This window comes from Xenopus laevis, chromosome 4L (genome assembly GCF_017654675.1).
Source record: "Xenopus laevis strain J_2021 chromosome 4L, Xenopus_laevis_v10.1, whole genome shotgun sequence".
Classification (NCBI taxonomy): Eukaryota; Metazoa; Chordata; class Amphibia; order Anura; family Pipidae; genus Xenopus; species Xenopus laevis.
Genome location: NC_054377.1, coordinates 121,614,025 through 121,641,984, shown reverse-complemented (window position 1 = coordinate 121,641,984; position 27,960 = coordinate 121,614,025). Strand labels below are relative to the sequence as shown.

Sequence of the window (27,960 nt, the reverse complement as noted above, 5' to 3'; positions counted from 1 at the left end):
ATTGTTAATGTGTCTTACTTATTGTTGGCAGTTTATTGCTGATGTGATCAGACCCTCCTAAAAAGGAGATGGAGTGAAAACTGAAATGGGTCCACTGTAGATGTGTTGGTGCTCATTTACTAATGCACTCTGTTCCCACTGGGGTTAACCCACAGGCAAGTTACTTAATACCCTGTTGTGTTGGACACAACTCTCACAACTTGCAGACACAGGGTCAGAGGCAGCAGTCCTATAAATACCACCTTGCAGGGACTTATTTTTAGTTTCCTGCACTCACTGCTCTCTGCAAATGTGGAAATGACTTGCAAGATACACAAACTAATGATTATGGATAACATCATGAAATCAATCAAGACAGAGGTGTTATTAGAAAAAATTCCATAACACACACAGAGCAGAGACAACTGTGGGTTCACCTCTGTCCCTTTTTAATAAATCTGGTACAACACTATAGTTATGGTTGTTGTAAAGAGACCTAACACCCTGGAATCTTTGCTAAATGTCTCATATGCCATGAAATATATGGTGCCCTTGGCCCCTTGCCCCAGAAAAACAAAATTCATTTCTATGCACCCTGCTCATAACTGAGACGGGAAATCCTCCTATTCAATTATCAAAACCACAAAATTGTGTACAAGCAGTGTGAGATTTGTGGTTATTGCTTATTTCCCTTTATTCAGGAAAGTGGTAATGTAATATATAGTGAATAAAGTACCCCCTCTTGTAAAATATAAGGATATTATAAGTTACTGTGGAGTTTTACGGCCATATAAAGAAAAGAGGCCAAAGGCAGAGTGTTTTTATACAGGTCATGGAACTCCGAGGTAACTTCTAATATCCTCATATTTTACAACAGGGGTACTTTATTTATTATAATACACAAGTTTTAGTGAGTCATGTGACAGAATTACATCACTACTCACCTTTTATAACCGTTTATAACTGATGACATCGGTACTCACCGATTAAAAGGATATAATTTACAAGATATTCATGGCTTTTGTATTTTATATTTATATATATATATATATATATATATATATATATATATATATATATATATATATATATATATATATATATATATATACATATATACATATATAGCTGCTACATGGCATTAGCCAAAGGTTTCAGTAGAGTGCCAAAAACATAATTAAGATCATTTATAGGTTTCAGCTTATATGTTGCTCACAATCACAACGTATATGTACAATAGTATGGTTATGTGATCCATTATCTAGAAATCTCCAATTACAGGAAAGCCATCTACCATAGACTTCATTTTATCCAAATAATCCACATTTTTACAAAATATTTCCCTTGATCCAAACTAAGATATAATTAATCTTTATTGGAAGCAAAACCAGCCTATTGTTTTATTTAATGTTTTACTTATTTTCTTGTAGACTTAAGGTATGAAGATCCAAAGATCTGTTATCTTGAAAATCACAGGTCCCAAGCATTCTGGATAACAGGTCCCATACCTGCATAAATATATAATTTATCATTTAAAGTATGTATAAATATATGTCCCTTAAAGTGCAGTGGCATCCCCTGAAATTAAGTTCCATCTTACAGTGCAGAAATGATTTAATTCAGGAGTTTCATGAACAATGACGGAGGTGACCTTTACAACCTCACCTATTATATTATGTCACGGACATACATACCACCACTCACGCTACATATTGATTAGTACATTAGAGCTACTGGGAACGCTCCGTAACTTAAAATAAGATTATAATTTAGAGTGGGTGTGCATTATCACATATTCCTGTGTCTTGTCTCAGGTCAATGTGCTGGTGATATCAGGCTGCCAAGACAAAGAAGGTTGAAAGCATTTCCTATTCAGTGCAGAGATCATGTCCCTTCCACGCCAGCTGAGAGATGAGAGGTGAGTGACCCAACTGTACAGTACATTAATTATCATAGTGACCACAATATATAGTGACCTGTCATCTGCTGGTTGCAACATTTTGCTGCTTCCTTGGGTAAAGTAAAATCACTATCAGAAGGATGACACCACACAATCAAGTGACCAAAGCTCCATATTAGTTTTTTTAACAGTGTTTATTTTGTTTTAAAGTTAGGGGGGGGTACAGAAGAGAAAAAGGGGGGGGGGAGAAAAAAGGGGGTATCAGGTACATTCCACACAGTCCACAAAATACAGTATAATAGCAGAGATATTAGACCTCATCTCAGTACACAATGCATAGCATATACAAGAAGCACAGAGTAATAAATGCATAGAGACATTGTGAAATCAGGTGCACCTAAATTTATCTCCCGACACGAGCCTGTGTACCACTATAGAAGCCCTATTATCTAGGAGTGGGCCTCCGTCCATTCCTCCCAGGTTTTCTCAAATTTGGCGCGGCACCCTCTAGCTATATGTCATCTGAATCAGCGGAAGATTTTTATTAATAAGGTCCAACCAAAACTGTAAGGAGGGTACTTTTGGGTCCTTCCATTTCATAAGGAGCGCTTTCCTAGCATAATACAGTAGGCTACGCCAGAGGTCTCTCTTTGCTCTAAAGGGGGTCACCTCGTAACTCCAAGAACACAGACTTGTGGTGACATTATTTTGGGGAAGGTCGTTTTTTCCTGTATATGGGTCATCACTCTGTTCCAATATCTATTCACCTTAGGGCAGTCCCATATCATATGGAGATACCCCACCTCCCTCTGTTGACATTTGGGACAGTACGCCTTGTTTGTATCACCCATACGACTCAGCCTTAATGGTGTAATGTGGAGCTGATGTATTATTTTAAATTGAATTAACCTGTCCCTGGTTGCAATGAGATATTGATATGCCGTAGAGGTGGATGCGTCCCACTCCTCCTGTGTAAGATCATGAATTCCGGTCTGCCACATTGTGTATGCCCTGGCAAACGGTGAGGGAAATGTATAGAGCAGATTACTATACAATTTGGTTACCAATTTTTTCTGAGATGGAGACTTCAGTATTTCTAACACAGGAGGTAAAGCCAACTCCATCCTGCTAGGTGTAAATTGTGCCACCAAGGCGTGTCGAAATTGCAAATAGCCCATGTGACTAATCTGTGCCCCTGGGTGTGCCTGGATCATTTGATCCCTAGTGAGGAGTAGTCCATCCGGCACTGCATCCCCCAGCGTCATTATTCCAGCCCTTGGCCATCTCATGTAAGTTAGCAAGTGTGAGTTGCCCCATAGTGGGAGATCCTTGGTAAGCAGTGGATTGGAAAGGCGATGAGTTTGCATGGCCATTGTCCATGCCTTATGGGGGGGTAGTAAGGACTGGATGTTTTACTGGTAAGTCTGATAATTTCCGATACAGTATATATTTTAAGGAATCGACCGAGCCAGCCAAAGTAGTTTGAAATTTAAGATTGGGGTTGCGTGGGTCTGGTACCAGCCACCAGGGTATATAAAACAGCTGTGAGGCCAGGAAATCTCCATATTGTTTTTAATTAAAATAACGAGCATTCTGGGAAAAAAATCCATGGAATATCCTGTACACACTATACACTGACACGTACCACTAGGTTTGTAAGATATAGTTAGCCCAGGTGCTGAGCAGATCTTTGGGCTGTTCTTGCTGAGGTTTGTTAAAGTATCTGAAACCAGCATGAAGAAGGAATAGTTATAAAGGCTTTTCCTTGACTTTTCCCAGAATGCTTGTTGTTTTGCTTGGGGAGCTCTTGACACTGTTTATGGTGGTCTCATCTGTGTTGTGTTATGTGATACCACTTGCTTGCCTTATGTATATTACAGAAATTACAGTGAGCTGTGGAATTGGCAAACCAGTCTTTAACCAGGATCTGAAGGACACTAAGGGGTCAATTCACTAACTTCGAGTGAAGGATTTTTTTGGGCTACTTCGACCATCGAATGGGCTACTTCGACCTTCGATTACGACTTCAAATCGAAGGATTCGAAGTAAAAATCGTTCGACCATTCGACCATTCGATAGTCGAAGTACTGTCTCTTTAAAAAAAACTTCGACCCCCCAGTTCATCATCTAAAAGCTACCGAAGTCAATGTTAGCCTATGGGGAAGGTCCCCATAGGCTTGGCTAACTTTTTTTGATCGAAGGATATTCCTTCGATCGTTGGATTAAAATCCTTTGAATCGTTTGATTCGAAGGATTTTATCGTTCGATCGAAGGAATTATCCTTCGATCGAACTATCTGCGCTAAATCCTTTTAGTTCCTAGTCGAATATCGAGGGTTAATTAACCCTCGATATTCGACCCCTAGTGAATCGGCCCCTTATCTTTTCCATGGTTTATAAATTCTATAGGAGACCCTCAGGTTATAGGATATTCAATGATAGTTAAAAGTGTAGACAAACGCAACTTGTTTCTAGTAATTCTTCTTGTTTTCGACATATAGTGACTCAAAAAAAGAAGTGCTTATTGAGAAACTTAGGCTCAGTTAAGGAAACTCCAAACACACTGCCATTTAGTGCATAACTTGCATTTATATTATTTTTGCCAAAGTGCATAACCTGCATTTATCAACATTGAACCTCATTTTCCAGTTTGCTGCCCAGTTTCCCAATTTAGACAAATCACTCGGCAAAGTGGCAGCATCCTGCATGGAACCTATAGTTCTGCACAATTTAGTATCATCTGCAAAAATAGTAACAGTACTTTCAATGCCCACCTCCAGGTCATTAATAAACAAGTTGAAAAGCAAGGGACCTAGTACAGAGCCCTGCGGTACTCCACTAACAACACTGGTCCACTGGATCATTTAGCCAGTTCTCTATCCAGGTACAAATACTATGTTCCAGGCCAACATTCCTTAATTTAACCAGTAACCTTTTGTGTGGCACTGTATCAAATGCTTTAGCAAAGTCTAAGTAAATCACATCCACTGCCATCCCAGAATCGAGGTCTCTACTTACCTTCTCATAAAAAGAAATTAAGTTAGTCTGGCAAGATCTATTACACATAAAGCTATGCTGGCACAAACTCAGTCTTATATTGAGACATTTATATTATATTTAAATATTCAGAATATTGTGCATTGGTCCCTAAACTCAGTAAGTGACAGCAGCACAGAGAATGTGCAGTGAATCTGCAGAAAAGAAGATGGGGAGCTACTGGCAGTTTTGGAGACAAAGATCTTTATTGCTAAAGGGCTGGTACAGAAGCCCAAACATGATGTACAACATTTTGGCCCTACTTTTTTGCTTAAGCTTTAATTCTCCTTTGATTCTGAGCTTGTCACTAGGCAAAAGCAACTTGTAAATATTGGCAGAGCAATTATTGTTTGGCTGTAAATTCCACTCATGGTATGTGTCAGAATTGGCATCATGGGGGTTCAATCTTAGATGACGTCCTTTCTGTGCTACTCAAACAGTGCAAAATAGGGCCCAGATGGAGCACCAGTTGGTCAATGGCAGGTACTTGACTGTCCTTGATTCCAGTAGATGGAGCTAATTTCTGGGCTTTATTAACAGAACATTCTGCATTGGTATTGTGCATAAAACTTCCATCATTTAAATGCTTGTTTTTGTGGGCAAGACAGCCTGGTAAATGCTCACCTCTTATAATCTGTTGCTGATCTATCCTTTATAACAATAATAATCTGGACTGATTCCAATATTATTATCCTCTTCTTTTTCTTAGTGATTTTGAACAGTTACCAGAAGACGTTCCTGTATCTGCTCATATTGCAGACATGGAGGAAAGGAGAGGCTTCTCTTTTTACTATGTGAGTCCATCCGTTTCTATGTCTCCATGACAATAATTTCATGTGTTAATGAGAGTCTCTACCCTGAAGCGCAGAACATCCCACTGTTTCTCTTTGTAACACTAACAATATTTCCATTGCTGTTCCATAGAGCTGATTGCCTTCTGTTGCTCCATTTGGTCTCCCACCATGATTCCTATTGTGAAATGTAAATCTCTAATAAGCGTGCTTGCTACAGTATATATGTGCCATGTAATCCATATTTTTAAACAGAACCCGATTTGACCCGTATAATTACTAAGGCTGTTTTGTTCTTTGCCTTTTCTGTCCACTCCATAACCACTCCTGATTTTGCTCCCAATTTCAATACATCTGAGGATTTTACATAGTAATTCTATGGTAATTCTATAGTAATTCTATGTCGATTTTATCTCAACATTTTCTGCTGCAAACTCCAATCAAATCCACTTGGGTTTTTTACGCTCATTTTATTATTACATTTTCCCGAAAATTTGCTTTACGGGAAAAAAAATGATTTTCACGATTTTTCACCCTAAAATTCCGATTTTTTGGGGGGGATTTTTACCCAAAAACTCAGATTTCTTAGATTTTTTTTTGCCCAAAAACTCAGGGTATTGCACAAAACTCGGCGCAAATCAAAAAATCATTGGGACTTCTCCCATTGACTTATATGCAACCTCTACAGGTCTGAGATGCCGGATTTTCTGATTTCGACTTTTCCATCCTTGGGGTTTAATAAATTTTGAAAAATTCGTAATTTTTTAAAAGTCCAATTTTATAAAAAAAAAAAAATCACACAGCGTGATTTTTGCATTCGGAGATTAGTAAATAACCCCCTATCGGGTATATTTATCAAAGAGTGAAGTTAATAGTGAAGTTCCGCCACTAGAGTGAAATTCCGCCACTCTCCATTCATTTCTATGGGATTTTTATAGGCGTATTTATCAAAGGGTGAACTTTCACCCATTGATAAATACGCCTTTCTAAATCCCATAGAAATGAATTAAGAGCTGCGGAATTTTACTCTAGTGGCGGAACTTCACTCTTTGATAAATTTAACCCTATGGGGCAGATGTAAGAAGGGTCGAATATCGAGGGTTAATTAATCCTCGATATTCGACCAGGAACTAAAATCGTTCGACTTCGAATATCGAAGTCGAACGATTTAGCGCAAATCCTGCGATCGAACGATCGAAGGATTATTCGTTCGATCGAACGATTAAATCCTTCGAATCGAACGATTCGAAGGATTTTAATACAACGATCGAAGGAATATCCTTCGATCAAAAAATCACAGGCAAGCCTATGGGGACCTTCCCCATAGGCTAACATTGACTTCGGTAGCTTTTAGCTGCCGAAGTAGGGGGTCGAAGTTTTTCTTAAAGAGACAGTACTTCGAGTATTTAATGGTCGAATAGTCGAACGATTTTTAGTTCGAATCGTTCGATTCGAAGTCGAAGTAGTAGTCGAAGGTCGAAGTAGCCAAAAAAACACTTCGAAATTCGAAGTTTTTTTAATTCAAATCCTTCACTCGAGCTTTGTAAATCTGCCCCTATGTGTTTCAATGGAGTGGGTGATGGCCCAGTTACTGTTGTGATTGTATAGAGTTAATTCAAGGTTACTGCCAAAAAATATGGGTGAGTTGTCTGAGGGTGGTGCATGTGTGCAGTGACACGTGTAGGGGGAAATTCCATGCAGGGATGATTGACAAAAACTGCCATCCGGAAGATCCTCCAAGAGCTCCCTTTCCCTCACACAAGGCTTGTATTAGGGATAGGCAGATAGAAAAGGTCTGTGCACCACAATCCCCTCCACTGTTGCACATGACTCTTCTGCCTAACCTACTTCCAGCTCTGGGATGGTGCATAATAATTTCTATATACATTTGGGGCTCATTCAGTAACAATAACATATTTGCATATTTGCACCAGTGCACTCATAACAACCAATTAGCTATCTATTGCAGGACAAATAATCATAGGGAAACTCTGACCTAGTGCTATAGTTAGGTTCACAGTTAAGTTCACTTTTAGTATGTTATAGAATGGCTAAAGCAACTTTTCATTAGGATTTTATTTTTTAGAGTTTTTGAATTATTGGCCTTCTTCTTCTGACTTTTTCCATCTTCCAAATGGGGGTCACTGACCCCATCTATAAAACAAAAACTCTTTAAGGCTTCAAATGTAATGTGATTGCTACTTTTTATTATTCATCTTTCTAATCTGTCCCTCTACTATATACTCCAGTCTCTTGTTCAAATCAATGCATGGTTGCTAGGGTGATTTGAACCCTAGTAACCAGATTGCTCAAATCGCTGTAGAGCTGCTGAATAAAATGCTTAATAACTCAAAAATACATATACTATAAAAACGAAGATCATTCCCTACCAAAGGTTAATTTACAGGTGAAAACACCCCTTTTAACAACTCTTTTCTAATGTCAATGCCAATTTTCCCAGTGTGAATTTGTTTATCTTTACGATGTTCTAGATTACAAATATATAACATTCTGTAATTAACCTTGAGATCAGTAAATTGTATAATTTATAACTTATAAAACATTTAATATCCCTATGTTTGCTACCAGCAATCCTGATGCATAATGTACTAACAGATGAGCATAGCCATTTATTGCTTATTTCTTCTGGTGTGAGACTGCTGCTCAGTGAGTATCAGTGTTGCAATATGCAGTAGGGAGGGGGTTTCATATTTCTTGTGGAACAGAATAAAGGTACGCAGGGTTTATTAAAGGAGTATATGTGTTTTACCAGCCCCATTCAGGACAAAGGAATGTGGGAGGCGGGGTCAAATAATTGTTTGGGAAAGTTCATAATGACATTCTGTCTGAAGGAGACATTTTAATTGTAGGCTAAGGGAGAAATGCATTTCTACTTCCTCCATAAGATGCAAATCATTCAATAGTCCTGTCTTTGCCATGTAATTAAGGTTGTAAGGTTGTTCCTTTTTCTGGAAATAAATACAGGGCTTTCATATCTCCCTTATCTGTTAATAACATTGTCAACGAGTGACATTATTACTGGTTGGGCAGGTAAAATACTGGCCGTGGTGGCAAGTGTACTTGTCATTGTAACTTTTGCACTAAACAATATTGCTCTTTTAGATCTGACAAATAGAATTCCCCATGTTGCTTCAGCTCTTCCTTAATGCTCGTCTTATTGCTTCTATTCTCTGCGAGTCAGAATTAAGGTGGTCATACACAGGGATCTCTGCTCATTTGGTGATGTCGCCAAACAAGCGGGTCTTTCCCCGATATGCCCACATTGAGATGGGCGATATCGGGCTGATTCGAATGTGGGCCCTTGGGACCAACGATCAGATCAGAATGGCCATACGGGCGGTCGGATCGTGGGACCGCATCAACGAACAGATGCGGCTGCGACCCGACTGGATTTTTTACCCTGCCCGATCGACATCTGCCTGACTTTCAGCCAGATATCGACCGGGGAAGCCAACAGAGGTAATATATCAAATATAAAGAATAATACTCATGCAACTAAAAGTAAAACATTTATTATATCAAATAAAATACAATAGTCCTCCAAAGAGCTTTTGGTGGGGGACTAATGTATTTTACTTTATATTATAAATGTTTTCTTTATATTTGACAAAGAGCAGTGTTGGCCATAGAGCAGGTAGTTTCAGGGATAGGGCCCCCCATTGCAGCCTGCATCCGTCACTAGTGATGAGCGAAATATTCTGCCAAGTTTAGCCACAAAAATGATACTAACAGACTCCAATGGGTAAAAAAAAATTGCTGCACATCAAAAAAAATTTGATGTGCTGCATCACGCATCAAAAAAATTTATGCCCATAGATTTTAATGCATTTTCGTGAATTTTTGCTGTTTTTCAAATTTTTGGTACAGCAAAACAGGTCAGATTCGCCCATCACTATCAGTCACCACTCCCTGATTTGCATGTCTGAATGACACATAAGTTAGGGGTTGGGGGCAGGATGCCTAAGCACTTCCCCTGTTCCCACCCCTCATGAATACAGTCCGCTGGACGCAGGCAGCACTATATTCATGGGGGGGAGCCAGCAGAGCCCATTGACCACCTGTGCAAATTCTTTATACAAGAATGGAGCATACAGACCTGTGCTTCCCTCATAACTACAGCTCTGCTGGCTCAAGGTGCAATGGATCTATCCCTACATTCCCTTTAGCAACGCAACGCAACGTGCACTGTGAAGATATGCCCTGAACGCAAGTGTTTCCACTAAAGGGCATGATTAGTTCTCCATTGATGTTCTTTTCGACTCAGACAACAGTTCTATATACAGCACTTATACATGGGCCCAGAGGCAGGAGAAATTTAGGCCACCAGCAAATTTAATCTAAGGCAAAGCAGATGTCAAGTTCACTTATTTAGTTAGCAGGATTATTTTGGTGCAGTATTATTTTGGAGCAGTATTAGGGCATGCTAAGTTTGGATGTGATTACTACCAGATAAAAGTTTATTGTAACACTCTTTTTACTATGCCACTGATTGTACTTGCATTTTCCTACCTAGAACTACCCATTACTGCTGCCCCTTTTTCTTTCCTATATTTAATGTCTCTTCTCCTTTGTCAGACATTTGTAATTGAAGTAAAAACGAAAGGGGGCAGTAAGTATTTCATATACCGGAGGTACAGCCAATTCTTTGCTCTGCAGACGAAGCTGGAAGAAAACTATGGCCCTGAAAAGGGTATTGCTCCTTACATCTGCACCCTTCCTGAACTGCCGCGTGAGTATCATTGTTAGCTTTCTTCAACTATAAGTCAAGGGAAAGTTTTGTTGAATTTTCCTGCAATCTGTCTCTGAGTACCAGTCTTTGGGGAATATTTATCAAAGGGGGAAAAGAGTTCACTCCTCTTCTGCTTAGGTCTGTAGTTTACATTTCCCTGCCTTATGGTGGATTTTCTGTAACATCTACTCAGTGCTACCCAGGGGTGTAACTACAAAGGAAGCAGACTATGTGGCTGCAGGGGGACCCTGGCGGTATAGGGGCCCCATGAGGTCCTAATTCATATACAATTTCAATAAATATTGGTAAAAACAAGTCAACCTCTAGATATTTGGGTCACTGAGGAGCCCAGTAATATCAAGTTACGCCGCTGGTGCTACCTTCACAGTGACCGGTTCTGCACCGGGACCCTTCCATTTATTAAAATCCCCATATAAAAGTCTTATTATCTTATTATCTATATCTTATTATCAGCCTTGAACATCTTTTACTTTCTTTGTCCTGTGCTCCCATTGGGGCATACAACTGAATAGTGTCATGTTTGTGTCCTGCAGCAAAGATTTTTGTTGGAAACAAGAAAGACATTGCGGAAACTCGCATCCCCCTTCTTAATGGCTATATGAAGGTACAGTATTCCAGCTGAATTAGATTTATTATCTCCTTTATTAGTGGTTGCATTTGCTCACCAATGCTATATTTCTCATATTCTTGCTACATTGCATAGTTTTATAGTGTGTCCATATTTATGCACTGTTTATTTAGTACAGAGTCAGGATATAAAACCCTGAAATGTAGAATATTAAAAAAATCAGCCATGTGTTGCTTAAACCAGAATAAATTAGCTCTTGCCTTACTCCCTCTTCCACTATAATGAATATGAACTTGCCATGTAAATGATTTCCACTAACCCAACATAAATCCATGCTATTTGGGTTTCGTGTATGTTTTAGAAACTTTTAAAGGAACAGTTCAGTGTAAAAATAAAAACTGGGTAAAAAGATAGGCTGTGCAAAATAAAAAATGTTTCTAATATAGTTAGTTAGCCAAAAATGTAATGTTTAAAGCAGGCCCAGACTGGCAATCTGTGGGTTCTGGCAAATGCCAGAGGGGCTGCTATAAGGTCCCATAGAAAGTCAGTATTTAGTGGCTGGTGGGGGCTTTTTGGGCCTCTATGTTGGCTGAGTTGGCTTCTGTGTACCTGAAATGCCAGGGCCTATTTTAATTCTCAGTCCGGACCTGGTTTAAAGGCTGGAGAGAACACTACTTCCTGCTCTCTAACTCTGAGTTAGTCAGTGACTTGAAGGGGGGCCACATGGGACATAACTGTTCAGTGAGTTTGAAATTGATCCTCGGCATTCAGCTCACACTCAAAATCAAACAGTTATGACTCATATGGTCCCCCACAAGTCTCTGATTGGTTACTGCCTGATAACCAATCAGTGGAAACCAAGAGAACTGCAAAGCAGGAAGTAGTGTTCTGGCTATTATGTTAGACATCCAATCACTCCAGCCTTTATACATTACATTTTTGGCTAACTAACTATATTAGAAACATTTTTTATTTTGCAAAGCCCATCTATTTTCCCAGTTTTTATTTTTACACTAAACTGTTCCTTTATGCATGGGACACACAGCTATAGAAAAAAACCCCAGTATGTATAAACCTGCATACCAAGCATTTGAGATAATAGATCCGAATCTATAGCAACCTGTCTCATGGTTTTTTTTTCCTGGCAGTCTGTGCATTGTTACAGTCTTTGACTTATTGGATATGCTTTTTCTTAGAGGCTGCTAAACTCTCCTGTTTGGCTTTTACTGGATGAGGATCTGCGGCTGTTTTACTACCAGACATTATCTGATAGTGAGAGGATCCCCCATGGCTTGCGGAGACTACGTCCTCAGACACGCAAAGTGTAGGTTACTTACATTCGATTTCCTGTTAAAGGGGTTGTTTACCCTTCGGTTAACTTTTAGTATGATGTAGAGAGTGATATTCTGAGACAATTTGCAATTGGTTTTCATTTTTTATTATTTGTGGTTTTTGAGTTATTTAGCTTTTTATTCAGCAGCTCTCCAGTTTGAAATTTCAGCAATCTGGTTGCTAGGGTCCAAATTACCCTAACAACCACGCATTGATTTGAATAAGAAACTGGAATATGAATAGGAGAGGCCTGAAAAGAAAGATGATTAATCAAAAGAGCAATAAAGGTTACAATTGTAGCCTTACAGAGCATTTGCTTTATAGATGGGGTCAGTGACCCCCATTTGAAAGCTGGTAAGAGTCAAAAGAAGTCAAATTATTTAAAAATTTTAAAAAATAAATAAAAAAGACAAATTGAAACTTTGCTTAGAATTCTCCATTCTATAACATATTAGAAGTTAACTTAAAAGTGAACCATCCCTGTGTGTGTTCACCCCTGTGAATGTCATGACATTTGTAGTTTTAGAGTTTGTGAGTTAAGTCGTGGTTTCAAAAACCTCTAAAATCCGACCTTTGATAAATAGACCTCCACGTTATGACAAAGCAGATGCTTTATGCAAAGTACATTTTCTATGTCTTCTGGTAATCACCATTTGTACTGATTTATAAGGTAATTTATATGGTGAGACAAACTCGTGTAGACCTGAACAGAAATGACCTTCAAACACACCAAATTAAATTCCCTAATTGAGATGTTATTTTATAATAGTAAACTTTTCCCCATAGACAGATTTACCATGAAAGTTTGGAGGTTATTTACTAAAACTCAAATTCATCATCTTTTTATTAAACCAAGCAAGAACAAACTCCCATCTGCGATTTTAACTTATTTATCAATAGAATTCAGTGCGGGAAAAGACTGGATAAAATAGATGAAAACTCGAATCGTACAAATTTTTCTGATTTGACACCCGAATCTCTCGATTTTTTCGGATTCTCACACAAAAACCCGTTATCAGACAAAACCCATTGCAGATCACGATATCTTCAAATTGTAAATGGAACATCTGCCATTGACTTCTACATGACCTCTGCAAGTTTGAGATCGGCGGATTTTCGGATTTCGGACTTTTAGTGGCTTCTGGGGGTTAAAGGATTTCTGTCATGATTTTTATGATGTATTTTTTATTTCTAAATTACACTGATTACACTGTTTACACTGCAAATAATTCACTCTACAATATAACATTTCATTCATGTACCAGCAATTGTATTTTTTTTATGTGTAGGCTCCATCTCAGGTTATTTTGCCTGGTCATGTGCTTACAGAAAGAGCCAGCACTTTAGGATGGAACTGCTTTCTGGCAGACTGCTGTTTCTCCTACTCAATGTAACTGAATGTGTCGCAGTGGGACCTGGATTTTACTGAGTGCTGTTTTAGATCTACCAGGGAGCTGTTATCTTGAGCTAGGGAGCTGCTATCTGGTTACCTTCCCATTGTTCTGTTGCTAAGATGGCCATAGATGCAAAGATTTGATTGTACAAATCTCCGTTTCGTACAAATTTCGGGCCATGTGTAGAGTGTCCCATCATTTTTAGTGAAATGGTGATAATATCTCTGCATGTATTGCTGATCTGACGATATCAGTGGGAGACTGTTACCAGCTTGGGGGAAAGGGAGGGGGATGATGATTTCACTCCAACTTGCAGTAAAGAGTGACTGAAGTTTATCAGAGCACAAGTCACATAACTGGGAGCAGCTGGGAAATTGACAATATGTCTAGCCCCATGTCAGATTTCAAAATTAAATATAAAAAAATCAGTTTGCTCTTTTGAGAAATGGATTTCAGTGCAGAATTCTGCTGGAGCAGCACAGTTAACTGAAAAAAACTTTTTTTCCCATGACAGTATCCCTTTAATAAATCTCCAAAAGATTAAAGCTTTTTTTCCCCCACGAAAAATCTGTTTTTTCCCCCACAAAAAATCTGTTTTGTTTACCAGAAAAAAAAAATCAAGGTTTATTAAATAACCTCTTTATGTTTTCCAACTACTTACTGTATACTTTTTTTTTTAGCAAGAAAAACTCCCAACCCATTTCTGATGGGGACAGACCAAGAGCAGAGGCAAGAAAATCTCGTATTTCTTACTATATAGTGTTATAACCAGTCATTTTGTAAGTTTTTAGTCCTGTTTATTGACACACGCATTGGTTTCCCTAAAGATTTAAATAGAAGTTAGTGAAACATAATTTGTCACATATATCTTGTAATGAAACTGTATGTTCACAATTGTCATTTTTATATACTTATACCTTTTTGCTTTTGTGTTTCTTCTATTGTCAGTCACTATTTGATTTTAAGGGAAATGCATCTATGGAGCTGAATCTTAAGTGCGGTGACCTTATATATCTTTTGAGTTGGGTCAACAGGGAATGGCTAGAGGTAAGAACAGCACCAAATCGACTTCGACTTTACCCCTCACATTTTAATATCTCATTCACACTGCACAAATCTGCTTGGTGAGAGGCACAGACATTTGTGTAAACAGAGGAATCAATTCATTATCAGTATAATTCTGATGAAAGTATACTTCTTCCTGTAAGGTTCTGCTACAAACTCCGCTCAAATCTGCTCTAGTTTTTTACACTTATTTATTATTACATTTTCCTGAAAATTGCTGTGCGGGAAAAAATCCGATTTTCACAATTTTTTCAGATTTTTTTATCCGATTTTCACAATTTTTCTGGAATTTTCACCCGAAAACTTTGGGGTATTGCACGAAACCCAGCACACATAAAAAAATAATTGGGACTTCTCCCATTGACTTATATGCGTCCTCGACAGGTCTGAGATGCCGGATTTTCAGATTCTGATTTTTCCAATAACGAGTATTGATGGGCGAATTTATTCGACAGGCGTTAATTTGTGGCGAATTTCCACGTTTTGCCGTCGGGGAATAAATTTGTGAAATTGCCGTGAAAATTTGCTGGCGAATTTTCACCGGCGTCCCAAATTTTTTGCAGCCGGCGACAATTCCGATGCAGATGACAATTAAAGGCGCCTGTTGACTTTAATGCACCTCGGAATTGTCGCCGGTGTAAAAAAAATTTGGACACCAGCGTCAAAATTCGTGTTTCACAAATTTTTCGCTTTTCGAGAATTTCGCTATTTTTTCATTGAAATGGGAAAAATTCACCCATCACTAATAACGAGGACCAATCGAGATGTTATTTAGAACTGGCCATTGTAAAACATTAAAAATGTTAAGAATTTAAAGGTGAACCACCGCTTTAACACTCCATTACTCCACACTGACATGTTATACAATTGATTATAATAACTAGTATTCAATGAGTCCATACATTTGGACAAACAAAGAATCCTCAGTCGAATACTAAACAAAATTGAAACCTTGACTGCATATTCACATCTGAGCAAAATGAACACAATTGCATCAGAAGCTCAAGAATTATAATGGATTAGGTTTGAGAATTATAGTGCGCCGCTCATTCCCAGGTACAGAGGCTTTATGGAACAGTCAGATTGGCAGTCTAGAGACTCAGGGGCACATTTACTTAGGCTCGAATATCGAGGGTATTTGATATTCCACCATCGAAGTTAAATCCTTCGACTATCGAAGTCGAAGGATTTAGCGCTATTTGTTTGATCAAAATATCGAAGGAATAATCAAACGATTCGAAGGATTTTAATCCATCAATCAAACGATTTTCCTTCGATCAGAAATTGGCTAGAAAGCCTATGGGGACATTCACCATAGGCTAACATTGATGCTCGGTAGGTTTTAGGTGGCGAAGTAGGGGGTCGAAGTTTTTTTTTAAAGAGACAGTACTTCGACTATCGATTGTTCGAATAGTCGAACAATTTTTAGTTTGAAACGTTCGATTCGAAGTCAAAGTCGTAGTCGAAGTAGCCAATTCTATAGTTGAAGTAGCGAAAAAAATACTTCGAAATTTGAAGTATTTTTTATTCTATTCCTTCACTCGAGCTAAGTAAATGGGCCCCAAAGTGTAGGGAGTGATCAGAAATTCAGGGCTATTCAACAAATTGATCAAGCCCCCTTCTGAACAGAGCAGTTGGTTATTTGTGCCACAACCCAGATATTACTCCATAAAAAACAGTATTCTCAGCTGTCTTTCCTGAAGATGGGTGAAAACTACTTGTTGCATGCAACTTTTCATTATGTCAGTACAAAACTAGTGATGAGCGAATTTGCCTCACGAATTTGCTAAACGCATTAAAGTCTACATAAAGTCAAGGGGTATTTTTTGGTCAACTTTTTCCTCACTCGAAAACCATTGACAATGGGCATTTTTTCTCACGTCAAATGCATTTAAGTCGGTAGGCATTTTTTTGTCACTCCAAATGCATTGAAGTGAATGGGCAATTTTTTTCCTACGGTGAGTATTTGTTTTAGTTCCGTGAAAAAATCTGCCAATGGCGAAATGCAGAATTTTGCAGCGAATCTATGCATGGAGAAAGAATTTGCTCATTAGTGATGGGTGAATTTGTGGCGTTTCGCCAAAAAATGAGCGAATTTCCTGTGAAACGGCAAAAAATTCACGAAACGGCGCCGGCGTCCATTTTATTTTACGCTGTCCAATTTTCGTGGCGGTTTCGCAAATTTATTCACCAGTGGCGAATCACGGGAATTCGCCGCGAATTCGCGCCTGGTGAATAAATTCGCCCATCGCTATTGCTCATCACTATACAAAAACTAGTGATGGGTGAATTTGTTTGATTTCGCTTCACCACGAAATTCACGAATTTCCCGCAAAACTACACATACAGTAAATATTATTTCACTCACCTACACATATGGTTAAACATAAGTATGGAAAGACCTGCTTCGTTCAAGGTGTATGATTCTGAAAGTGATTGAGTGCTTTTAAGTCACTTATGTGCTTATTTTATGCCAGGGGACTGTGGGAAACAGAACAGGCATTTTCCCAGCATCATTTGTGAGGATTATCAAGAATCTTCCAGAAGAGCAGCACCAGGTCAGCTTGCTGCGTTGCTATTTTCATGACCATGACAGATGCCTGATCAGGTAATGGGATAGATCTGTAACATCCTGATTATCTTCCACCTTCACCTACAATGTAATATTTATGTAACTTATATACATTTTCTCTTTCACAGAGACATTTCTTTAGAGGAAGATGTACGGAAATGTCCTTCCTATAAGAATTTGCTAGGTTTAATAAGGTAATTCTCATGCTTTTTTTTTTATCTCATATCTCATTTAATGAATTTATCAGGGTGAGGTCAAAATAAGTTTCATCAAGGATATAATGACTGGAGGATAGTCACAAGCTAGAGTAGAAAGGGCCAGGGTGAGAGTGGGGTCACGTGTGAAGAGTTTGTATATACAGAAAAATATGATATAATTGGTATTATATTGAGACCTAGGGGCAAATTCACTAAGATTCGTATATGCGCCAGCGTCCGCCACACTTCGCCAGGCGTGTTTTTGCCAGGCGTATTTTCGCCAGCACTACGCAAATTCACTAAAATCCGAAGTTGCGCTCAGGGGAAGTGTAAGGTTGCGAAGTTGCGCTAGCACTAATTCGCCAAGCAAAGCGAAGTTATGCTAGCGATGCTTAATTTGCATACGGCGCCAAATTGAAGTTACAATGAAGGTATATGTAGCAGCACTACACAAGCCTGGGAAACCTTCAAAACAACAAATAAAATTTTTATTTTCGATCTTTTTCAGCCTATCACCCATAAAAAAGAAAAAACACCAGCGTTTTTTGGGACTTAGAAATTTTTTTAACTTTTTTTGAAGCAATCCCTATCTACTCTATTGCACTTCGCCTGGTCTGAGGTGGCGAAGGAATTCTGGCATAAAAGGTAGCATTCAGAAAAATTTGCACGCCAGTCAATTTGCGTAATTACGTCCGTTGCGTAAATTCGCCAGGCAAAGTAACACTAGCAAATTTACGCCAGCGTCCGTTAGTGAATCTGCGAATTAACGAAAATTCGCTACGCTAGCGAATTAACGCTAGCGTTAGGCGCTTCGTCCTTTAGTGAATTTGTCCACTAATGGGATGACTGGGATATGAATTTAGATAAATGAAAACCTTTATAGGAGGGACGGTGGGATATAAAAAAAGGTGGAAGAATGTGTTTTTACTTATAGTCAGATTTGAAGTTATACCAAGTAGGGATGCACTGAATCCAGGATTCGGTTTGGGATTCTACCTTTTTCAGCAGGATTCGGATTCGGCCGAACCTAACCCGAATCCTAATTTGCATATGCAAATTAGGGGTGGGGATGGAAATTTTGTGACTTTTTGGCACAAAACAAGGAAGTAAAAAATGTTTTCCCCTTCCCACCCCTAATTTGCATATGCAAATTAGGATTTGGTTTCGGTATTGGGCCGAATCAAAATAATAGTATTCGGGGGTTCGGCCGAATCCAAAATAGTGGATTTGGTGCATCCCTGATACCAAGGATAGTACTGGGGTGTGTGTATAGATGCCCTATGGGTAGAGATTGCAGCTGGATTTAAGGTTACTAAGGAAATTATCATGGGTGTATTCTGCAAAGCACCCTGAATACATGAGGAGAATGAAGCACAACTACTTTTACAAATGAAAGGGGCTTCACAACTAGGCCAAGTTGCAATTATTTTTGCCTTCAATTATTTCAGACACTGACTGGATTGTCTTGTAAGAACTACTAATACCAACTTTATCTCCCGCACTAGTGTGCTGAGAATTTAGGGAATATTGATGGTGACGTGAGATCATGTCGCAGAGACATCTCTATGAATTTTCGATGTGCAAACTCTGCCAGGTTAAGGGCATCTCTGCAATATATACTGTGTTTCACAAGGTTAAACACAGAAGGACCATATCATTTTGGGGTGTATGCTATCTTTCAGTGGGAACTGTCCACAGGTCCAATACCTAATGTAACTTTATAAAATACAAGCATGCACAGTGTCTCACTTAAAACATTTATTAGTGCAATTTTACCATTATACAAATCACATTAGTGGAGCCTTACAAGGCATTTTAACACAACTCACCACAATGCAGTGTCTCCCCCCAGTCTGCCTACCTTATGTTACAGCCACTCCCTCCTGGCGGGTTTCACGCTATTGGGCGCTTCATCAGAGGAGGTGTGGCTTGTACTGGTCCTTATATACCCATAAGTTTTGTTTTATACATCCTGCGGGGTTAATCATTTAATCATTAATACTGAGACTCCGCCAGGAGGTAGTGGTTGTAACATATGGTAGGTAGACTGGGGGGAGACACTGCTTTGTGTTGTGTTGTGTTAAAATGCCTTGTAAGACTCCACTAATGTTATTTGTTTAATGGTTAAATTGCACTAATAAATGTTGTAAGTGAGACACTGTGCATGCTTGTATTTTATAAACACACCAGGTCTCTGTTTGATCAGTTACTGACTTTAGGTTCTCTTGCAGAAACCAGTTTCCTGATGCAGAGGTCGCCCTAAATATGAGAGACACAGATGGAGAGCTCATTCGGCTAATGGATAACAGCGACATGGAGCTTCTCATTACACGAGGGAAACTGACCCCTCGAGCAAAAAACTACTTTCCCTGGGAGTTACATGTAACCCACCAGGACGATTTGGAGGTGTACAAAACTGAGACTTGAGCAATGCTGAAAGCTTAAAAATTTACTAAAACGAGAATGTTAAAAATGATTCACCGCATATTACTGAATGTAAGGAAAGAAACAATTTGGCACATTTATCAAAGTAGATCAGTGTATCAATTTGTCAGGATGTTTTAACTGCTTTGAAGTGTTCAACGCCATTCTCTTCTATGTGGGGTGATAGAGCTCAGTGTCACCACAGAGCTCTAACACCCCACTGAATCCTAAATCCACAAAAATGAATTGAGTTTTGGGTTAAGATGAATGCAGTGCAAATTAATAGGGAGAATACAAATTCTGAAATGCTGGCACAAATCATTATAGTACAGAAATCAACTTTTTAAATCTGACAGTGCACTGTTTGGACGAAAAAAAAAAGATCCTCTATAAATCGGAACAGCCATGAATGTAAATAGAGAATGATGCCCTGATAAAAAAAAAACAGTGCTAGAAGGTGGTTGGTGCCATGAATTGACTCATATGGCAGATAACCTACAAAAGAACAATAAAAAACTATGAGTGGGCATTACTTTATAACATTTATTGGATAACCTTGCTCTAAAGAGAATCTAAAGGCTGATGCAAAGAAGCTCATTTCCAAAAATGCCTCAGTAGAATCCATGGCCACTGGAATGCAACCTATTGTATTGCTAGAATAGAGCCACTCAAAATATCCAGCACATGGACATTCTCTAACATGCCCTTGCTTCCACTTCATTAATATTAATAATATTGCTGTAATATATGGCTACTCTGGTCAATGTGCATGCCAGTAGAGTAAAATTGAAACTTAGAGAGTAAAAGTGCAGAGTACTGCACACCACCCAGGGCAATCACAAAGTATCCCTGGGACAAGAGACAAGATGGCGAAGCTCAGCAGAACATTACCATGACTGCTCCAATACTGACCTCCAATAATTAACTCTTTTTCTTGTTCTGGGTGTTCTAACAATGCTGGAACCCATATCTAAATGCACCATGTAGTGACTCAGTCTTTAGATCCCCTTAACCAAGTTTTATGATTGTCACAGTATTTATTGTAAGAGATCTCGTTCCCATTAAATGGATTTTCCATTCACACTTGTATGTTTCCTGTAGCTGACTTTCATGTCTAAATTCATACCCCTCCTGTGAGTTCAATGTCTGATTGTAAATCTTAGGGTAAGCACACATGGGCAGATTCTGGGAGATTAGTTGGCCCAGCAACAAATCACCTCTTCTTCGAAGTTTCCTTGTGAGGCAACTTTGGGGGACTTCGGAAAACAAAGCGCCACAAGTACCATCCTGCTGGCGATTTTTCATTATACCCGGCGGGAAGGTAGGGGAAGGCAGTTCGGGGAGATTGTCGCCTAAAGAAGAGGCGATTTGTCGCAACTAATCTCCCCGAATCTGCTTGTGTGCCCTTACCCTTATTTAGTAAGTTTCTGGGGGCTGTTTAATTTGCTCTTTCTACCCGAATATTCAGTTACTGATCACTGGGATACATCACCTTCATTTTGAACTGAGTTCCTGCCTGTTCTCCGGTGTCAACTTCCTCCAGATTCTTGAGATTAAACCCAAAAGACAATGTGGCACTGAAACTAAAGTAGTATTTATTTACAAAAAAAAGACATTCACCCACCTCTCCATGATACTGCTTTATGAGAGCCAGAATGAGAATTATTGACTTACCTATACCAGTTAATAGCTAGAATAAATTATATTTAATAGCTAGAATAAATAATCACTTTTTAACTAGGTTTTTTTAGTATAAAACAAAAACAAAAAAAATGAAAAATGAGCATTAATTAGATATGTACAGCAATATGTCACTCTCAGTAGAGCACAGTTAGAAATACGATCTTCTGTGCGACTAGAATTTATGCGGGGGCGCTAAGCACAGGCTACCATATGCTCAGTTATCTGCTCCCACAATTACTCAAGTACAGAACAACCAAGCCAAATGGCTGAAAGATGTATCCTAAACAAAACATTAAAAAAGACATCCAGACTTTGCTCAACCTGCTAACGACTAAACAGATGGAGAAGAATCCTTTGATTGGTGCTCAGTATCACATACCCACTAAGGAAATCTCACACTGCCAACAAAAGAATATTCACTTTGGGCACTAGGGACACATTCACTTTTGGAACATGGGAAATTAAATTTAAGGGATTTTTGTTGGTAAAATTACAGCATAAGCACAGAGATTTTTATTAGATGTATAGCAGAAGGAGCAGGTGCTACATCTTATTTAACTGCACTACATGTATTAGCATGATAAATACTAGATCCTTTCATCACTTACATACTGTGCACAGAATCATGAAATGCACACGCAACCTCCTCAACCCCATTAATTGTGTGATATTTTGGCCTGCCCTTCCTTGTTCATGCTGGAACACTGCTAGAAAGTAACTGAATTGCTTCAGCAGGGACCTGGAAATTGAAAAGCTCCCTTGGGTTGATTTGCTATGATAGGTACTAAATTGCATCAGTGAAATTTCCAACATGCAATTAACAATTTGTTTTGATGAATATATTAAAAGATAGAAAATAAAAGCAAAGCTCTGAGCGGTTGCTAAGAGTAACTGCACTAGTGCAATTTAGAACCTAGTAGATGCATCCCACTGTTTGCTGCCCAAGTTGACTACATCATTCATTCCTCAAACCTGAATTTATGCACTAAACTTGTTTTAAGTCTGCTATATAAATATACTTAGAAATACCAATGGTTAGCATGCCATGCTGTTTGTATCTGAATAAAGTTTGTGTCCATTTGCCAATGTGATTCAGCATTCAGAAGCTGTAGGGCCTGCAGCGGTTCAGGTTGTGCAGGACTGGAGGGAAGACAATCCTTTCATACAGCTGCCGACCAATACAAATGCCAAGGAATTCGGGACGCACACTCAAGATGAATGGAGACTTCTAATTAGAAAGCCTCCTGAGTCCTGCATGCCAAATAAACCACTTGGCTGGATCTCTTCCTATGGAAACAGGAAAACTACCCTAAATGCAAAAATATAAGTAAAAAAAAAAGAAATCAAAGTGCAAGGCAACTTATTGCTTGAGAAAGCTTATATTTGTAAAGTTATGTTCCTTTAATCAGTGCTGTCCAACTTCTGTGGTACAGAGGGCCAGAATTTATCTGGCCTACATGGTGGAGGGCCGATAATGGAAGCCAGTGTAAACCATTCCCTGTTTTTAAACTACACCCACTTTAAGTCACACCCATGTTATCACAAGACAATATCCACATTAATTGTGGTAGCACAGAAAAACCAAGTGGTTGGCCAAAACACAGGCAGAGTATGGCGCACCCAAAGAGCATAGGGAAGGTAGAGTATAGCACACCCCAGGAGAATAGGGCAGGCAGAGTATGGCACACACAGGGAGCATAGGGCAGGCAGCGTATGGTACACACAGGCAGAGTAGGACAGGCAGAGTACAGCACACACAAGGAACATAGGGCAGGCAGAGTATGGCACACACAGTAAGCATAGGACAGGCAGAGTATGGCACACACAGGGAGCATAGGGCAGGCAGAGTATGGTACACACAGTGAGCATAGGGTAGGCAGAGTATGATACACACAGGCAGAGTATAGCGCACACAGGGAGCATATGGCAGGCAGAGTATGGCACACACAAGGAACATAGGACAGGAAGAGTATGGCACACACAGGGAGCATAGGACAGGCAAAGTTGGGCACACATGGAGTATAGGGCAGGCAGAGTATGGCACACACAGGGGGCATAGGACAGGCAGAGTATGACACACACAGGGAGCATAGGGCAGGCAGAGAATGGCACACACAGGGAGCATATGGCAGGCAGAGTATGACACACACAGGGAGCATAGGGCAGGCAGAACAGAACAGGAGACAGGGAAACCTATAAGGACCTCTCTAAGATGTACTACATACAGTGACACAGTGCTGGTGCCCCATTAGCATTTTGTATAAGGTGTGAACAAGTGAACTATGTGGGCAGTTTCAGTCTGGGTCTCAAGTGTGAACAGTACAGGGTTTAGGGTGTGAAGGGTTCAAAGGTGTTACAAGTGTGAACAATAGGGATGTAGCGAACGTCGCAAACCCCATAGACTTCAATGGGAAGGCGAATTTTAAAAGCTAGAAAAGACATTTCTGGCCAGAAAAATGATTTTAAAGTTGTTTAAAGGGTGCAACGACCTGGACAGTGGCATGCCAGAGGGGGATCAAGGGCAAAAATGTATCTGAAAAATACATTGTTGACACAGCGCTGCGTTTTGTGCTGTAAAGGGCAGAAATCACACTACGTCACTCAGGTGATGTTTCTGGACACGGAATGTGAAAAAGCTCACACAGCTAGGTGGCACTTGGTTAAAGACTGGGCAAACAATGCCTGCAAGGGCAACGTATACAGTAGTGGATACGGAATATATTATTGCTGCTGTAAAAACATCACTCAGGTGATGTTTACGGACACGGAATTATTATTGTTATTTAGACAGAATGTGAAAAAGCTCACACAGCTAGGTGGCACTTGCATACCTCCCAACTGTCCCTCTTTTGACCACTCAACCCCCTGTCCCTCTTTTGTACTGGAAATTCCCTCTTTTCTCTGCACTGAACAGCCAGAACAAAAACAGTTTCTAACTTAATTGGCTTTTGGCAAAGAGCTCAGAACAGCTAACAGGTGCAAATAAGATACTTTGTAACAATTTTGACTCTGGTTGGTGCTGGTGGTGGTGAACTACTAGGAGGAGCAGCACACCAGTCCCTCTTTTCTCTGCACTGAACAGCCAGAAAAAAAACAGTTTCTAACTTAATTAGCTTTGGCAGAGAGCTCAGAACAGCTAACAGGTGCAAATAAGATACTTTGTAACAATTTTGACTCTGGTTGGTGCTGGTAGTGGTGAACTACTAGGAGGAGCAGCACACCAGTCCCACTCCCCAACACAGCTAGACTAATATACTTATAGTAGCAAAGTAGCAAAGTAAAAAAACAAAAAAGAAAATAAAAGCAGTCCTTACAAGGACTATTGGGTTATTACAGCAGTCAGCAGATGAGATCAGAAGCAGTGCCCACAGCAGCTACATACAGAGCACTGCAGTAGAAGGTAGATTAATAGTCAGCAAAGCTAACTAACCTAAACTCACTATCCCTCAAATCCCTGCAGAGTTCTGTCCCTACAATACAGAGCAGTATCAAGTAGATTACTAGCCAGCAAACTTACTATCAACTGTCCCTCAAATCAGTGAAATCACTAGCAGCTCTCTCCCTACACTAGCTCTTCCAAGCACACACAGGCAGAATGAAAAAACGCTGAAGGGCTTCAGTTTATATATGGAAGGGGAGTGGTCCAGGGGGTGTGGGGGTGGTCCAGGAGGGAGAGCCTCCTGATTGGCTGCCATGTATCTGCTGGTCTGGGGTGAGAGGGCAAAAATAAGCGCCAGCTAAGGCGAACCCAAATTGGCGAACGTCGCGCGACGTTCGCGAACATTCGGCGGACGCGAACGGCCGATGTTCGCGCGAATTAGTTCGCGGGCGAACAGTCCGCGACATCCCTAGTGAACAATACAGGGATGATTACATATGTGAATAATGCAGGAGTTTATAGTCTGAATTTGAGGTGTAAACAATGCAGGGGTCAATTAATCTCTGTAGTCAGGGGTGTTACTGCCATGAGGCAAGGTAAGTATCTTGCCTCAGACGGCATCTCCCCAGGGGGGCAAAAAACGGTCCTGGTAACTTTAAGAGACAAATTTTCATTTCTAAAATGGAAATTCTGCTTTTCTAGCACAGAGAGCGCAATTTCGCTCTCTTCACTAGTGATGCGCCCCGTCTGCGTTTTTAAGGTAAGCGCGATGGACGGACGGACGGACGGCGGCATTTTGAACGCTGCCTCAGGCGACGTTACAGGCTGGAGCCTGCCTGTCTGTAGTGATACCTTTTAAATATTATACATGGTAAGCTGACACAACAGGTATACTTTCATGTGGGGGCTACACAAGGGGGGGCGTGGGGCGCTAATTGGACAGCACTGCTTTAAATGAAAAAGAGACATTCTCCCTTTTCCTGAGAAATCGTGAAATATTTATGTTATAGTAGTATATTGTCCTGCATGCCACAGTACATATCAGCAGTACCTCACAGATCATATCTGAGATTGTACAGCTTTTCTAAAATGTTTATTTCATTTACAAAAAGCATGTGGCAGTCAACAATCCCCTGTACAATTATTTCCTCCTGGCAGGGCCGGATTTACATAGTGGGTGCCCCTAGGCCCACTGCCATTCGCCACCCTTGTCCCCTCCCCTTCATTTGTGCAAATTTTCAACTTCAATGGGGATTGCCGCATAGTAAATTTAAAAAATTATTGTATCTCCAGCGCATCCCCAGTGTTTTTGAACCAATGTGGGTGTGGTTGGGCAGCATGCCGCCCCTAAAATCCTGCCGCCCTAGGCCTGGGCCTAGGTGGCCTTTCCATAAATCCGGGCCTGCCTCCTGGATGTGACCAAAGTTAAAATCATAGAAACAACAAGTTGCTTGGCCTTTGTGACTTCCTCAATACTTATATCTGCACAATGACGAGAGCTGTAATTTTGTGATGCTCACCATTACTCTATGCGCTTAGTTTCTCTGTGCTTTCTGGCAGTACAGTGCAGATATTCCATTAGTTGTAATGGGGTACTGCTCTTTTGAGTCTCATGCCATTTTATCTCTTGTTCCAGGGATTCCTTGTTGCTGCCACAAGTGGTGCGCAGGCACAATAAAGTAAAATTGGAATTTAGAGCATAAAATCCAAACTGTTGAACACAGTGCTCAACAGAATAGATAAGGCCTGTATGTTTTTTCTGTACAGGCTCTGAGTTTAATGATCCCCTGTGCTTAGTCCTCATCCTTTAAATTTTAGCTTCAGCGAAACCTCAGTTTTACATCCCCTGATTTTAAATTTTCCCTCATTTTACACCCACATTTTTGTGGTCCCACCTGTATAATGTATTTCCACTGTTTTCCCCTGAAAAAAAATGGGGGTTCTATTGTATTCTGCCTGGCTCCCTCAAAGACAGAACAGCAGAGCACTCCTGAATTGATGATATTAGTAGTGTAGAAATTTAACGTCAATCTCAAAAGTGCTCAAATGAGCAATTTTACATTAAGGGGCACATTTACTATGGGTTGAATATAGAGGGTTAATTAACCCTCGATATTCGACTGTCAAAGTAAAATCCTTCGACTTCGAATATCGAAGTCGAAGGATCTACCGCAATTCGTTTGTTCGAACGATCGTAGGAAAACGATTACATCCATCGAATGGAACGATTCAAAGGATTTTAATCCATCGATCGAACGATTTTCTTTCAATCAAAAAAGGCTAGGAAAGCCTATGGGGACCTTCCCCATAGGCTAACATTGTACCTCGGTAGGTTTTAGGTGGCAAAGTAGGTGGTCAAAGTTTTTTTTAAAGAGACAGTACTTCGACTATCGAATGGTCGAATAGTTGAACGATTTTTAAACTCGATTTTTCGATTCGAAGTCGTAGTCGAAGTAGCCAAAAAAACCATTTGAAATTCGAAGTTTTTTTCCTTCTAATCCTTCACTCGAGCTAAGTAAATGTGCCCCTAAATGATATGTTGTGTACTTGTCCCCCTTTTAACATAGATTCTGTTTCATGGCACATGCAAGTCACCTTGGCATCGACTCGGCTTGATCTGTAAGATTTCTTGGAAAACTGGAAACTTTTCTGACTATAGACACCGCCTTGTTCTATTTTTATGGTTTTTCTCACTGCCAGGGACCGGGCCATGTGCCAGCAAAACACATGCCATAAAAAAAAGATAAAGCACAATAAAGGGGCAGTAAACACTTTATAAAATGTTTCCATTGAACGCCCCTGCTCTCCAAAGCAAGAGAATGGTTCAGTGAAACTATTATCTACCTGCCGCCATCTTTGTGCAGTTTTAA

At 39.8% G+C, this 27,960-nt stretch overlaps 1 protein-coding gene across 2 annotated transcripts in view; it reads left to right on the top strand.

The window, feature by feature from the left end:
* Window positions 1-21,109, top strand: part of ncf4.L (neutrophil cytosolic factor 4 L homeolog) — a 43,238-nt gene extending 22,129 nt beyond the window's left edge. Inside the window, exons 2-11 of one of the 2 annotated variants that reach the window (XM_041589430.1) lie at window positions 1,794-1,897; window positions 5,624-5,708; window positions 10,302-10,455; window positions 11,010-11,080; window positions 12,241-12,368; window positions 14,451-14,499; window positions 14,719-14,817; window positions 17,313-17,443; window positions 17,536-17,601; window positions 19,836-21,109. In XM_041589430.1, coding sequence (XP_041445364.1) covers window positions 1,866-1,897; window positions 5,624-5,708; window positions 10,302-10,455; window positions 11,010-11,080; window positions 12,241-12,368; window positions 14,451-14,499; window positions 14,719-14,817; window positions 17,313-17,443; window positions 17,536-17,601; window positions 19,836-20,031 — 1,011 coding nt within the window. In that variant the 5' untranslated portion in view covers window positions 1,794-1,865 and the 3' untranslated portion in view covers window positions 20,032-21,109. 2 annotated transcript variants of the gene reach the window in all.
* Window positions 21,110-27,960: the final 6,851 nt, after the last annotated feature.